The sequence below is a fragment of the Talpa occidentalis genome, unplaced genomic scaffold (genome assembly GCF_014898055.3).
Source record: "Talpa occidentalis isolate TD23 unplaced genomic scaffold, MPIMG_talOcc4v2.1 talOcc4.9, whole genome shotgun sequence".
Classification (NCBI taxonomy): domain Eukaryota; kingdom Metazoa; phylum Chordata; class Mammalia; order Eulipotyphla; family Talpidae; genus Talpa; species Talpa occidentalis.
The window spans coordinates 14,956,504-14,970,215 of record NW_023605305.1 but is presented as its reverse complement, the minus strand read 5'-3'; the positions used below and the strand labels follow the sequence as shown (position 1 = coordinate 14,970,215).

Genomic DNA, 13,712 nt, shown 5'->3' with positions numbered 1-13,712 from the left:
CTGCTGCTTTTCAGAGTCCTCCCCAGTATCTCCCACTCACCCCGAAAGTGCCTCAGCCTGACTTTCCCTTCTGAGCATTTCCTAAGCCCTAGGCCTGTCATCTGGATTGAGACATCTGCAAAGGCTCCTGGCTAGAAGGTCATGGTCCTACTGTTGGGCTACCCCTGAGGGATGTGGTGACCTCACAGTCAGGCCAGTGATATCACAGTGGACCTGGCAGGACAGAGGAGCTGGCAGGGCTCCAGGCAGAGGGGCGGGGAAAGGGCTGGCAGGTAGAGGTTCTTCAGGTGGGAACTTGAGGGCCTGGGTCCTCAGCCCTCCTCCCAAGACATTCCTAGCCAAGCCTTTCAGGGGCCAGAGATGTGAAATCTCCAAGGCCACTTCCATTTTCTGTTTTAATCAAGAGGTTCTACAGACTTTTCTGAGAGTTGGGAGCAGAGTGTGATGCCAGGAGGGGATGGAGTTGGCAGATGAAAGCCGAAGGTGTACGTGAATCTCCCCTGGCAATGTGGGTGGGGTCTTCTGCGGGTGGCTGGCGACACCCTTGCTCCCCGTGATTCTGGCAAGGCTGCAGGGGGGCAGGCTTGTGATCCTGGAGGGTGGGGGCGCTCTAGCCTTGGGGGAGTGGAGTCTGGGTGGACCAAGACTGCAAGGGGTGCCATGGGAGGGGCACCTCCATAAAGGCTGGGGAGCATGGTCTGGACACTGGGCGCATGGCACAGGGAAAGAGAGCGTGAGGGCAGAAATGAAGCAGCCAGGGTGGTGTGACCATATGGACACACCGCTGGGTGGAACTTGTGAGGCCTGGTTGGGGGGGGGGTGTTCTGCTTACAGGAACAATGAAATTGGCCTAAAAGTTGCTTCCTGGCCACTGGGACCTCCCCTTTGGTACCCAGTAATGCCTCACAAGCAATTTGCCAGTCCTTGAATTCTCTCTTGCCCCGGGGCGGCGGTGGGTGGGGGGGGGTGTCTCAGTTCTCCATCTGGAAGAAAGGGTTTCCCAGGGGAGGGAGACTGGAGTGAGAGGAGGTGGAGAGAAAGAGGGGGAGAAGGAGGGGGGAGGACATATTTGCTCTAAGGTCACACCCTGCTCTTCTCTGTCCCACGTCTGTCTCCCGTGTTTCCTGCGCTTGTCCCTGCCGGTTCCTACCCCCGTTGTCACCATGGCCATCTTCCCTGCCATCATCACTACCCCCTACCCCCAGAAAGAGCTCCAGCCCCGACTCTGCACCTCTCCTGCTCAGCCTTCTGGAGTCCCCCAAACAGCACCCACCCCACCCCCACACTGAAGCCCTCACAGCCTTCACTTCACTACAGTCCAGCAGTCAGTGCGTTGCCCATGTTGCCAAGCAGAGCTGCCACAGGTGGGTAAAGGCAGGTGGGCGGTTCCCCTATCAGGTCTAAAGGAACCCCCAGCTGCCTGCCTGCCCCCCTCTTCCTATTTGTGGCAACTTCAAATGTTACACCTTCCTGTCATCTCTCACACCCACTGGGGCCTCAACCACAGGCAGCAGCTGCTGCCCGCCTGCCCACCTCCTCTCCTCCTGTCTCGTCGTGGGGACTACTGCGGAGCCAGGTGAAGTGCCTCTTGTGGCAGCTGCACGGGGGGGACTGTGTTTTGAGACCTGGGGCAGGGATGGGAGGATCTGGAAAAGGGGAAAGAGGCAGGGTTTGGAGGGCTGAGACGGTGCTAGGGGCCGAGGGGCTGTTGCCACAGGGGTTAAGGAGGGAGGGGAAGTGATGAGGGGAGGAGAGAGGTCCTGAGGCATTTGCTGAGCTGGGGGGATTTCTGTGCAGTGAGATCTTCGGCGGAGGATGGCAGAGAAGCAGGTGCTACCTGAGCAGACTGCGGGGCTCCCGGGCCAGCCACAGGCCCCTGGGGGACACTTGGCCCATTCCCTGTGTCCTGGTGAGAGGGCTGAACCTGGGCGGTCAGTGGCAGGACTCTGGGGCTTCCTCAGTCACCCTGAAAAGCTGTATGAATGAGCTAGAACACTTCCCCTTAGGGGAGCCCATGGCTGATGGCTTCATCATGGAAGAGACCCAGTCGGTTCCCACTTCCCCGAGGTCCTGAGGAAGTCTGGGATGTTCCCGCAAATCTCTGCGCTTACTGGGAAATAATCTCCATGAGGATCTTCCTCTCTTCCCCAGGGAAGGGGATTAGGCCGGCTCTGCTCCTCACCTCTGACCAGCTGGTCCCCTCTCAGTCCTTGTCCTACACCTACCAGGAGGGCACCAGCGGCTTCTAAATGTCCTTACACAGCTGTTGTTCCGCTTTCCCATTTTGCAGATAGGGACACTGAGGCCAGGAGGGGCCATGACTGGCTCCTGGTCGCACAGTGGGTCGGGGGAAGAGGTGGCCCTGGAAGCCGGGCCGCTATTTGGAGGAGTCCTGGTTCACCTGTGACTGTCCTGTCTTCCCAGCAGGCAGCGTGGGCATGAAGGGAGAGCCTGCCCCAGAACTGGGTTGTTGCCACAAGACCAAGGCCCTGGGGAGTACAGGGGGTTCCCTGACCCCCAGCCTGGACTCGAAGCTCAGCCCAGGTGACCAGGTAAGGTGGAGGCCCAGTCCTAGCTTTGAGGGCAGCCTGTGGGGATGTCAGGAGGAAGTGGGGTGCCTACCCCTTGGCACCCCTACCCTGGCTCATCCTGGAGATGTGCCCTTGACGTGCCAGAGACCCTCACTCATGCCCAGGGTCTGTGGGGAATGAGGAGGGACTGTGCCATGTGGAGGCTTGGCCTGGGCGGCGGTGGGGGGCTCAGGTCCATCTCGGGGGATTACACTCTTGATGAGGTCTTTCTCCAAGTTCACTTCGGCTCCTTTCAAAATGCAGTAGATGGTCTGGGCGCAGTGGGACCAGCATGGTCAGGAAGGCCTGGAAGGAGGGGGCACAGGGCTAGATGAGGGGTTTTAGTTTGCAGGTGAGGGCAAGTTTGGGATATATAACAAAATCCCTGGGGGGGAAATCTTTGGCTGAGGGGGAGGGGAAGCCATCAGACTTGGCGGGGGAGACTCTTAGCTTCTACCCCCTCGAAAACCAAGCTGGGATAGTCCTGTCCCAGAGACCAGGAGTCTGGCCCCCAGTGCCAAACCCGTGCCTCATGCCCTCCAGGTCTTCCCAGCCTGCAGGTCACTTCCAAACACAGAGGACACCGATGGCCTGTCCGACACCAGCTGGCTGTGCCCCATGCCACTGGCACCAACCAGGCCCACCCTGCTGGCCTGCCCTCAGGGCCCGGACCTATACCTGTGCACCCTGCAGCCTGCACACCTGGGCCCAGCCCCGCAGCGTCTCAGACAGGATGTCTTGAGCAGAAGTAAGCCCAGGGTACAGGGCTGCACTGTGGTAGGAGCTGAGGTGGTGGCGGGGGGCACAGTTAGGTTAGGATGAGGGCCGGGGAGTCCAATGTCGCTGGTGAGGACAGAGCTTGAAGCACACTTTATTTCCTGCCGTGTTTGGGGCTGGAGTTCTTACCTGGGGCACAGGGGTCTTACAAGAGGGTCGCACCTGAGCCAAAAGAGTGGGAAGTGACTTTTCAAGCATGGGTGTTGGGGGGGGAGGCTGGTGTAGGGGTGGCCAAAGTCCAGGGTGTTTGAGCTGGAGGGATCTCTATTATAAGAGCATGACTGGGAGTCATGGAGCCTGGGGTGGGGTCTTGGTTCTCCCCTTTCTGCCCTGTGACCTTGACCACGTCTCGGCTTGCGCATCGTGATATACCATTTCCTATGCAACTGTGACTTTCTGGGCAGGGGGGCTGCCATGTCCTTTATTTCTGGGACCCCGCACAGAGCATGTCATGAAACAGATCGATGGGCTAAGTGAATAAATGAGGATCCAAGCAGAAATATACTTTTTAGTATTTTTCTTTTTAGTATTTTCCTTTCTACCACTCCAAGCTTAACCTGACTGTACTGGCCCTTGTGGCTCAGTCTCCTTGGATAACTCTTCTCTCCTGACCTCTGAAAAATCCCCGAAGTCAGTCCAGAGCCTTCTCTGCCTTCCCTGCCTCTTTCTCCGCTCCTGTTCTCTATCTCAGAAGTGCTGTTTGCTAGAACTTCCTGCATCTTGGAAACTTTCTATACTTGGATCTTTACTTTTCTAATTTATTTATGCATACAAGAACTGGGGTACAGGCCAGAGGTGTGGGGGGTGAGAGGACTCACCAGAGACAGAGCGGGGAACAGAGCAGGCAGTCGACTGAAATGCACTGCCGAGGGGAGCTGCAGGCGAGTCAGGAGAGGTCTGCCTCGCCAGGTGGGTAGCTCCCTGGCCGGGGATTGAACTCGTGCTGCAGAGGCTGCAGATAGCTTCGTAGGTTGCATTTTAACCCCTTGCACCACCAGGGAGGTCCTATACTTGGATCTTTTCAAGGTTGTGAGTGCGACTGAAGAACTGATATTTTTATTGTACGAATTTTAATTAAATGTAGTTACAAGCATCCTCAGTTTGGGATACAGCAGATCTAGTGTCATTTTCATGATCTCACCTGGGTTCACGGCACCCAGATCCATCCTCAATGAATCCAGCTCCAACCTCTCCTTTCAGCCCCAAACCAGTTCACCCCACCTGGCATCCCCACCTGGTGTCTCATAGGCTTCTTGAACCATTTTCTCTTCCTAGAATTATCAAGCACTGCACAATGCTGACTGCTTTTCTTGGTATGCAGGCACAGGCACCAGCCAGGAAAACAAATGCCTTTCCCAAGTCACCCACAGGCTGTGACTTCCAACCCTGAGCCAGGCAGGTTAGACGGGGAACAAAACCGTACCCCCTGGCTGAGGGACCCTGACCGTCTTCCCTTTTCTGCTCAGAGCACCAGGCACCAGGGCTCCCTGCCAGCTCCACAGATGATGAGAAACTCACAGCCAAGTACCCTCCAGCCAGGGACAAGACGGGAAGCCAGCCAGAAAGAGCTGGCGAGGGGGCCCCCTGCCCATCCGTCGTCTCTCCTCACAAAAGCACGTCTCCCACTGCCCAGCAGAAGAGAAAGGGGCCCAGACCCTGGGCTTTCTGCACCTGCCCCACTCCCACTCCTGTCTTCAAAGATCTCCCGTTCCACTTCCGCTCCCTCTGTCCCGCCTGCCCGCTTCTCCTGCCGCCACCTTACCTGCTCGCCTATGGGGCCCTACCTTCTGCCCAGTGTTCCCCTCTCTTCATGCTGCCCCAAGATGCCTCCGACACCACCATGGCTGTGCCCAGCTTGCTGAAGAGTGTTGATGAGCCTGGGTACCATCGTGCCCCGGAGGGGACCCTGCTTCCTTCCTTCTCCCAAGCCTCTGGACATACCCCGCCCTCCCAGGCCCAGAATCCAGGCCCCAGAGTTGCCAGGACCTACTCCCCAGGGTCGCAGAGGGCTGGCGGGGTGGCTCCAGCAACGCGGGTCTCCTCGGGGTCCCGGGCAGGCACCACCCCGCTGCCCTACCCACTGAAGAAAGAGAACGGCAGAATCCTGTACGAGTGTAACGTGTGTGGCAAGAACTTCGGGCAGCTGTCCAACCTCAAGGTATCTGCCCCCTGGGGAGACCCCGCTGCTCCCCTCAGCACCATTCAGTGACCCCCTTCCATCCTGCTTCTAGAAACAAGCACCGTAATGCCAGGAGGTAGGCCTGGGCGGCTTCTACTCTGTGATCTGGGGTGGCTCCTCCGGCCTCTCCAGGTCACTTCTGTAGAGAGTCCGCTCCACGCTAAAAGACTGCCCATGAGATCATCTCACTTAAGTTAAAAGTGGGGAAACTGAGGGTCCCAACAGGAAGGTGACTTCAAATTAGTAAGTTAGGCCTTGATCTCAAACTCTCAACATTTAATGCAAAGCCGTTTCCTGAACAACCATCATTTCTGGATTCCCGGTTCAGTCTCCTTTTGTTTTTCTGAAGTTCAGGTGATAAAACGGGTAGATTTTAGTGAGTCTAGACCACAGACCTGACAACCAGCCTTTCTCAAGTGGGATCCCACAAATCAGGACGGCACGCTGTTGGCGTCATCTCCCGCGTGGTCCAGCAGGCGGCGACCGTGAGCGCATCGCCGCGTGTGGCGGCCCCGCGGGAGGCTGTGCGCAAGAAGCCCTCGCTGAATTTGAGGAAAAGTTATGGCTCTCGGGGAAGAGCCTTGCTATTGATAGATCCTCTAGGGCCTGAGTTCTTAAACCTCCAAGCGCCTCGAAACACCTGGTGAGCTAGTGACCGTGCAGATTCCCAGGGCCCCGCCCCACGGGTCTTTGACTCGGCTGGTCTGCGGTGGATGCAGCCTGAGGTCCAGCCCAGCAGGCTCCCGGAGATGCTGATGCGCGTGCGCACACCACACTTTGAAAAGCACCTGTCAGGATGTCTCTTCCTAGGGCGTCCCTTACCCGGCTCCTGACCTCTGCTGTCTTCCCTCGGCAGGGCAGCAGGAGTGGGGTGTCCTGAGGACAGAAGAGAAGCCTTGAGGGGGTGATAGAGAAGCAAGGGGCTTGAGAGGCCTTGATGACAAAAAAAGGGTCCCGTGGGGATGTGGGTGGAGATTCATATGGAGAGGGTCCCGACCCTGCTGGGGCTCGGGCAGTTGGCAGCCTCTCCCCACACCTGGCTCAGGTCCACCTGCGCGTGCACAGTGGGGAGCGCCCGTTCCAGTGTGCCCTGTGCCAGAAGAGCTTCACCCAGTACGCCCACCTGCAGAAGCACCAACTGGTGCATACTGGGGAGCGGCCCCACAAGTGTCCGGTGAGCCCGCCCTCTGCCCCTCCCTTCACTCCTGCAGGCTGGTGAGGGGTTTCTGGGGAGGGTGGCCCCTGTAGCCTCCATTCCCCACTCCTCCGGAGCCAGTGGAGACAGGACAGGAGGCCAGGGTGGGGTGGGGAGGTACAGGAGCCGGACGACCCCTCTCAACCTGGAAGGCTCGGTGGGGCAAATGGAAAGGCATGTCTGTGGGGGATTCAGGGAATGGATACCCACTACCTATGTCTCAGAATTGCTGGAGGCATTAATGCCAGAGTGTGTACAAATACCAACACCATGGGTAACATCACCGCAGAGTTAGCTCCCTCCCTCTTTAAGCCGCACACCTTCTTTGGGAGGTCAGAAGGACAGGGATTCTTTGGTTTACAAAGGCAGATTGGAAAGCAGTGGAATAATTAGGGGCCTGGGCTGCCTAGGTTCAAATTCTACCTCTGCCTCGAGCTGGCTGTGTGACCTCTGGCTAGTTACTTCACTCTGCTGAGCCTCTGCTTTCTCATTGTAATATAGGAGTAGTACTAATACTTAGTCATGCTTCTTTGGGGTCCTGGGGGAAGACTACATGAGACCAATTCCCAGCATGTGGCAGCTCCCAGTAAATGTTACACTCAAGTGGCAGCGCCTTGCATTGCTCTATGTCATGATGTCATTCAGTTAACCACACCTATGAGGTTAGGCACAGCCACATGCTACTAGTAGGAGGGAAAGGCTCAGAGAGGGAAGTCACCTACACAAGGTCATACAGCGTCTAAGAATCCAGGTTGGCCGGGTCCAATGTAGGGCCTGAGGAGAAATGAGGGAGGGAGGGAGGAAGAAGCTTCCAGGAATGCATTGACCAGGAGATGGTTGTGGGGAAGGGGTGGTTCCAAGATGAAGAGAGGGAGCAGAGATCCTGAGCCAGCCTGGAGGGCAGAGCTGATGCCAGTGCTCACTCCTGTCAGATGTGCCACAAGTGCTTCAGCAGCTCCAGCAACCTCAAGACCCACCTGCGTCTGCACTCTGGGGCCCGGCCCTTCCAGTGCAGTGTCTGCCCAAGTCAATTCACCCAGCACGTTCACCTGAAGCTGCACCACCGGCTGCACACCCCACAGCCCCACCGCCTAGCTCACACCCACCTGCCCCTGGCATCCCTCACCTGCCTTGCCCGATGGCATCCGGGGGCACTAGATTTTGTGGCAGTGCCACCAGAGATGCAGATGGGCAGGGACGTGGACAAGGTCAAGTCGTCTTCGACATCCCAGGGAAAGCAAGGACCAGCAGCCTGAGAGGTGGGGCCAACACTGCCCTGGGGAGAGGGCAGGGGTGGTGCAATTAAAGGATTTTCCCTGTGATGACCTAAGACATTCTAAATTTTTTTAAAAAGATTTATTAATACCAGAACCAGGGCATAGGCCAGATGTGCAGGAGGTGAGAAGATTCACCAGAGACAGAGTGGGGGACAGAACAGGCAGATCTACTAAAGTACACTGCTGAGGGGAGCAGCGGGAGAGACAGGAGAGGTCTGCCACGCCATGTGGGCATCTCCCTGGCTGGCTGGAATGCAACCCGCACTAAGAGGCTGTGGAAAGCCTCACAGTGCTGTGCTCAGCCGCCTGTGCCACCAAGGGAGGCCCAAGACCACCTAAATTTCAATAGTGGAGGGAGAAGCCTTGTGTATCTGCCAGACCACACTCCATAGTTCAGGGGACACAGCCAGGAAGAGTTGCCTGTGCCTGGGGTGGCCACCTGCAGCCACTTACCTGCAGGGCTGGGTTGGGCTCTGCTCCCTCTCAGCTGCGACCAGGTCCTCCATCTCAGCCCACCAGTGGACCCTGTCTACTCCTCCGGGACTCTATGGGGCTGGAGACTGTGCTGGTAAGTGCAAGGCACCATTGCCCTCTTTTCTGAACAGAGGCTCCAGTGCCTGTCATTCCTAGGAGTTACCATGCCCCCTCAGCTGGTACTCCTGCCCCGGTCAGGTGGGGTGTGCGCCTCCCTCTGTATGTGCCAGAACCTGAGCCCATGTGGGGTGGAGGAGCAGGAACACAAGGACGGCAGTGTCCACTCATGACCCAGAATCGCAATGTCCACAGTGTGCCAGGACCAGTCACCACAGAGGGCAAACCACTAAGGGGATGCCAAGCTCAGGAGAGGGGTGGAGGCCCTACAAGGACTTCAGGCAGGGCAGAACTGGCAGACAGAGCCTGGGGAACTGGAGCCTCGGGGTGGCCTTTCTCCCTGCAGTTCCAGAGGCTCCCCTCAAATGGGGGTGTACCCCACCCCCTTGGAGCATTAAAGAGTTGGCATCAGTGGGGAAGGGGGCTGCCTGGGAGTCGGGAGGCCCAGGATGTAGTAATAATAAGCAGTTGCTGTTATCAAATAATATACTGATATACAGAGAGTGGGGTTCCGGGCCAACTTCCAGCAGGGGGCCCATTCGCACCACTGGTTTCACAGCCCATGCTCATGTACTGGGCAAGCGTTCCGCCTGTGTAAGGTTCTCCAGGATGAAGGGAATCCTCATGGCGGGTGGGGGTGGGGGCCATGGCAGGATGGCTTTCGACCCCCACCAGTGATCAAGGCCCGGATCCCAAGCTCAGGCGCTGACTCCCTCAGGTGCGGAGCCAGAAGATACCCACTCGGGCTAGGCCCCGCCCCGCCCGGAAGACCACGCCCACTCCAGACCCTGACCACGCCCCGCGCTAGCCCCGCCTCCTCCCGGGTGGAAGCCCCTGCTCGGCCCCGCCCCCAGGTTCCCGCCGCCGCAGCCCCCTCTTGCCCTTCCCAGCTGGCGCGGCGGGGCGCGGGGCTGCTGCCTTCGGGCCTGAGGAAGGAGCGCCCACGGGCCACGAGCGGGACCTCGGGATGGGGGCTGCAGGGGCGCGGCCCGGGGTGGGGTGGTCCCCTCCGGAGCGCAGCCCCAGGGTGTCCTCTGCCCTCACGGGCTGCGGGCGGGGCCCCGTTTGCTCTGCTGGGCGGGACGGAGAAGGCGTTTCTCCGTTAATGAACGGATCCGGGTTGCGCTCGCGGCCGGGAGCTGTCAGGGGCTCCGACACCCCGAATCCGGGACCGCGCCCTCGCCATGGCCCAGCGGCGGGGGAGCCTGGGCTCCCGCCTGGCCCGCCGCCTGGCCGTCTGGAGGGAGCGCCTTGGGAAGCGAACCCCCGAGACCAAAGGCCGGGACAGGTGAGGGGCTGCAGGCCGCGCGGGGGCGCTGCTGGCCGTAGGTGTGTGTGTGTGGGGGGGGGTGTCTTCGCTGTCGTGGATGTGGAAAGGGGCGTGTGTGTGTGTGTCTTGAAGCATAAAAATACACTGTCCAGGCTCCACGACGGGGAAGGGGAGTGGGAAGCGTCTTTATAAAGTCCCTGTGCGCTTTTGAAACTAAAACTGCGCCGGCCAGGAGGCTTGTCCACGGTGATTTCCTCTCCAGAGACAGTTTAAAGGTGAAGGTAGCAGGTCGTTCCACCTGTGGACTTTGAGCCTCAGCTTGCGCTGGTCTGCGAGGCCTTTTGTCGTGAGGGGTGACAGGTTCCGGAGTTGTCCGAGGGGTACTGTGTCTGCCCCGGAGAGGCTCCCCCTCCACCCTGGATTGTAGCGACCACAAACCTCCTTGCCACTTGCTTCCTACTCTGGCTGCGTTATCTCATTTAATCCACAGCAGCTCTATGAGGCAGGTTTTCCTTATGATTCAGAATCGGAAATGAGGTTCAGAGAGGTGATGTCACCTGCCCAAGGTCAGCTGGGAAGAGGTGGTACAGGGAGACCGGCTAAGCCTCTGACTCCAGAGCCCACCTGGAAGCACTGTTGCCTTGGAGACTGCAGCTGCAGGCCCCGGGGCAGACTTCTATCTCAACCCTCCTGCCACTGGCCATGTTACCTTGAACATGTGGCTTCTTCCCAAGTCCTGTGTTCACTGGTACCTCATATCTGAGTAAAAGGAGACTACAGAGCCAGGTGGCTGGGAGGGGACGGTGAAGAGGACCCCGGTAGCTCATGGGCCTGGTGTCTGGGAGTGCGTGAGGTGTGCTCTCAGGCACGAGATGTTTGTGTGTCTACGCAGTTAGTGGGCAATTTGTTTTGATCTTATCGTGACACAGCTGTCTTCAGCCTGCCCTGGGAGGGGTGGGGGTGTGGCAGGGGCAGAGTGAGGGATGGGGTACTGCTCTCTCACCCCAAAGTGAGAGGGCAGGGAGGGCCTAGACAACTTCGGGCTGGAAACTTTGGGGGGGGTGCCCAGAAGCTGCCAGTGTCCTGGCCACCCCCGCCCAGAAGACACACCCTCCCCCTTTACCCTGTCTGGCAGGAACCTGCCCTATAGGCCCAGGTAGTACTGCCCCTCCCTTTCCTCACTTGAGAGGAGGTGGAGTTGGGGTACAGGTGAGTCAGGGTGGGGAGGGCACTGCAGGCTCCTGGGCCAGCGTGATGACACATCCTGTGCATGCTCTTGGATTCAGTTCTCACCAGTCATGGGAATGGGACTCTAGCACTGAGGTACAGGCCTCTAATCCCTGCTGATTGCCTTGGTGGGGGTGGTGGGAGCAGAGTACAAGGAGGAGGAGGCAGCCAAGACATTCCCCCCTGTGCCCCACATGTGCGGTGATATCCAACCAGCCTTTACAGTGGGATGGCCCTGGCATTCTAACTCCACATCTCACTAGCTGTGTGACTCCAGGCAAATCATTTTACCTCTCTGGGCCTCAGTGTTCTTATCTGAAAAGTGGGTGCACTGATATTCTGGACAGTGTCATTGTGAGTCTTGAAGAATATCATGTTAACACACTCCCTAGTACCCAGCCTGGCACAGGGAGAACCTCAGCAAATGAAAGCTTTTGAATTATTGGGGCTGTGGCCAGAAACAGGCTGAATCACCATTTCTGTCCCAAAGGCACCCCTGTCTTTCTTTCTCTGTCTCTGTGATGGAGTGGAGAGTGGGGGGCATGACTAGAGAAGAGACTTGCCATCTTCTCCTCCCTCCAGGTTTCAGGAGCTCATGCTGCCTGTGGGCCCTGAGAAAAACAGGGGAAGGGCCATTGGGTCCAATCTGGGGGGGTGTGAGAGAAGAAAGTTACTTCATTTCTTCCTGTGCTTCCTCCCCAGGCCCTGGGGTGGCCGGAGCTGCCCTGACCTGGCCCAGGGCCAGGACAGCATCAGCAATGTCAGCCTCAAGGTAGGAAAGAATCGACAGAGAAGGGAGGGAGGAAGGGGGCCAAAGCTCTGGGAGGGGCTGGGCAGGCCCTGAGAACCCTGACTTACAGGTCAGGCAACCAGAGTTCCCTCGCTCTCCCTCTGCCACCGATTCACTGTGTACCCTGGGCAGACCTGCCTCTGAACTTCAGTTTCCCCATCTGCAAAATGGGGACCATGAAGCTTCTCAGGGCTGTTGTGACAAAGGAGTGGACGTAGGCCATCGAGCATGGCGCCTGTGTCCTCAGAAAACATGAGCGTCCTAATGCTGGGGTTCTTGGGGGAGACAGGTAAGGACAATGCCTATTCCCAGACCCCCTTATCCACACCCCCTTGTTTAGCTTTACCTCCTTCCATCTTTGACCCCTTTTCGCTGCTTCCTGGCATGACCTCCGAGGAGTGACGCTCTGCTTGTGGCCTACTCTTCTGGCCTTAGTGTCAGGTCCACGGGGGCCCGAGCCACGGCTTGGACAGGATGTCCTCCCCTTGGAGGGTCAGAGCGTCGCCTCTGGAAGTGGCTCAAGCAAGCCCATGTCCCTGTGTTGTCCTAAATACCATTCATAATTACTAGCGTTTATGGAGTGCTCGTTGTGTGCTGGGTACGCTGCCCGGCTCTCACACCATCTTCACAGCCCTCCCGGAAGCAGGTACTGTTATTATCCCGCCCATGGGGAAGCAGGCGGGCGGCATGGCAGCCGCTGAGTGGCAGAACTGGCATTCCAGACATTCACCTTGCTGCAGGCCCCCAGTGAACATTAACTACTCTCTCCCCTGTTTCTTGAGGGCTTCAGCCCTGGGGACATGAGAGGCTGCATCTGTTTCACAGATGAGTACATGAGGCATGTGGGTCAAGGGCCCCTGATCGGAGAACTTTGAGCCAGGCTTGGCTCCTCTGCAGCCAAAGACACGAGCCCATCCCTGAAAAGTGGTGTGTGTTTAGGGGGATGGGGGGTGGAGGGGCAGTGTCTACATGGGCTTAGGATCCTGAGTGCCCTCCCCTCAACCCCACAGCCATGTGGGCTCCTTAGAAGACAGTAGACATTGGTCAAGTTGCCCCACTTTTAGAGGAACCCTTCCCCCATGCTCTCAGGTCCCAGGTACACCTCTATACCCAGGTACCTCCTCCCAGGTGTGATTGGGAGGTGACTGGGAGAGTACTAGGGAGGTGGCTGCAGGCTCTCTGCGAGTCTGGAGCTGGCAGAGGCCATGGGTACTTGAGGCAGGCATGCCCACGCCCCTAATCCTGAAGGTAACTGGTGCCAAAGGGCCAAAGGCTGGTGGATGCCTGGGGAAGCAGCTGTTGCCCTGTGAAGAGGCTGAGATTATCACCCTTCTGGAGGCCCGGCTAGGCCCTGAGTGCCTGTGTCAACTAAGAAGCAATGTGGCACCTGAGATTGGGCCCTCACTGTGTGAATTCAGCCATGTTAGTGTCCTCTCTGGGCCCCGCTCTCCTCCTCTGCAGGCTGGGGAGGAGTGAGTTAAATGCTCGAGGGCTTTTCTAGAGCTCTGCCCTTTGTCCAGCTCCCATGGCCTGGCAGCCTCTCCTCAACCCTGGGCTGATCAACTTAGTCTCAGAGCTCTGCTTGACTTCTCCCATGCCAAGCAGCGCAGCCAGGGGAGTTTCGGAGGGATCTGGATGGCAGGAGGAGATGCTGTTACTGGTCCCCTGCTTCTGCTTTCCCCCAGGCCCAAGCCCAGAGTCGTTCAGAATGGGACCTTCTGGCAGGAAGTCGCGTCTCCTGGCTTTGGAAGAGACGGCACAGCTCAGGGGGTCCCTCTCAGCCCCTGGGGCGTCTGCAGAGGCCAGCGGTGGGCAGTGCCTCGGACCTGGCCAGCT

The 13,712-nt window shown here is 58.2% G+C and overlaps 1 protein-coding gene across 9 annotated transcripts; it reads left to right on the top strand.

Moving 5' to 3' along the window:
- Positions 1 to 219: 219 nt before the first annotated feature.
- ZNF683 (zinc finger protein 683) lies at positions 220 to 8,038 on the top strand. 9 transcript variants are annotated; one of them, XM_037499023.2, is made up of 7 exons: positions 220 to 272; positions 405 to 485; positions 2,425 to 2,552; positions 3,114 to 3,318; positions 4,814 to 5,505; positions 6,572 to 6,700; positions 7,654 to 8,038. In XM_037499023.2, exons 2-7 carry the CDS (start codon positions 458 to 460, stop codon positions 7,975 to 7,977), a joined length of 1,506 nt encoding a protein of 501 aa, XP_037354920.1. In that variant the 5' UTR covers positions 220 to 272; positions 405 to 457; the 3' UTR covers positions 7,978 to 8,038. The 9 variants fall into 9 exon arrangements, with proteins under 9 accessions (XP_037354920.1, XP_037354919.1, XP_037354921.1 ...); XM_037499022.2 differs by having other exon boundaries at positions 220 to 287; XM_037499020.1 differs by lacking the exon at positions 220 to 272 and adding an exon at positions 1,798 to 1,909 and having other exon boundaries at positions 447 to 485; positions 2,428 to 2,552.
- Positions 8,039 to 13,712: the final 5,674 nt, after the last annotated feature.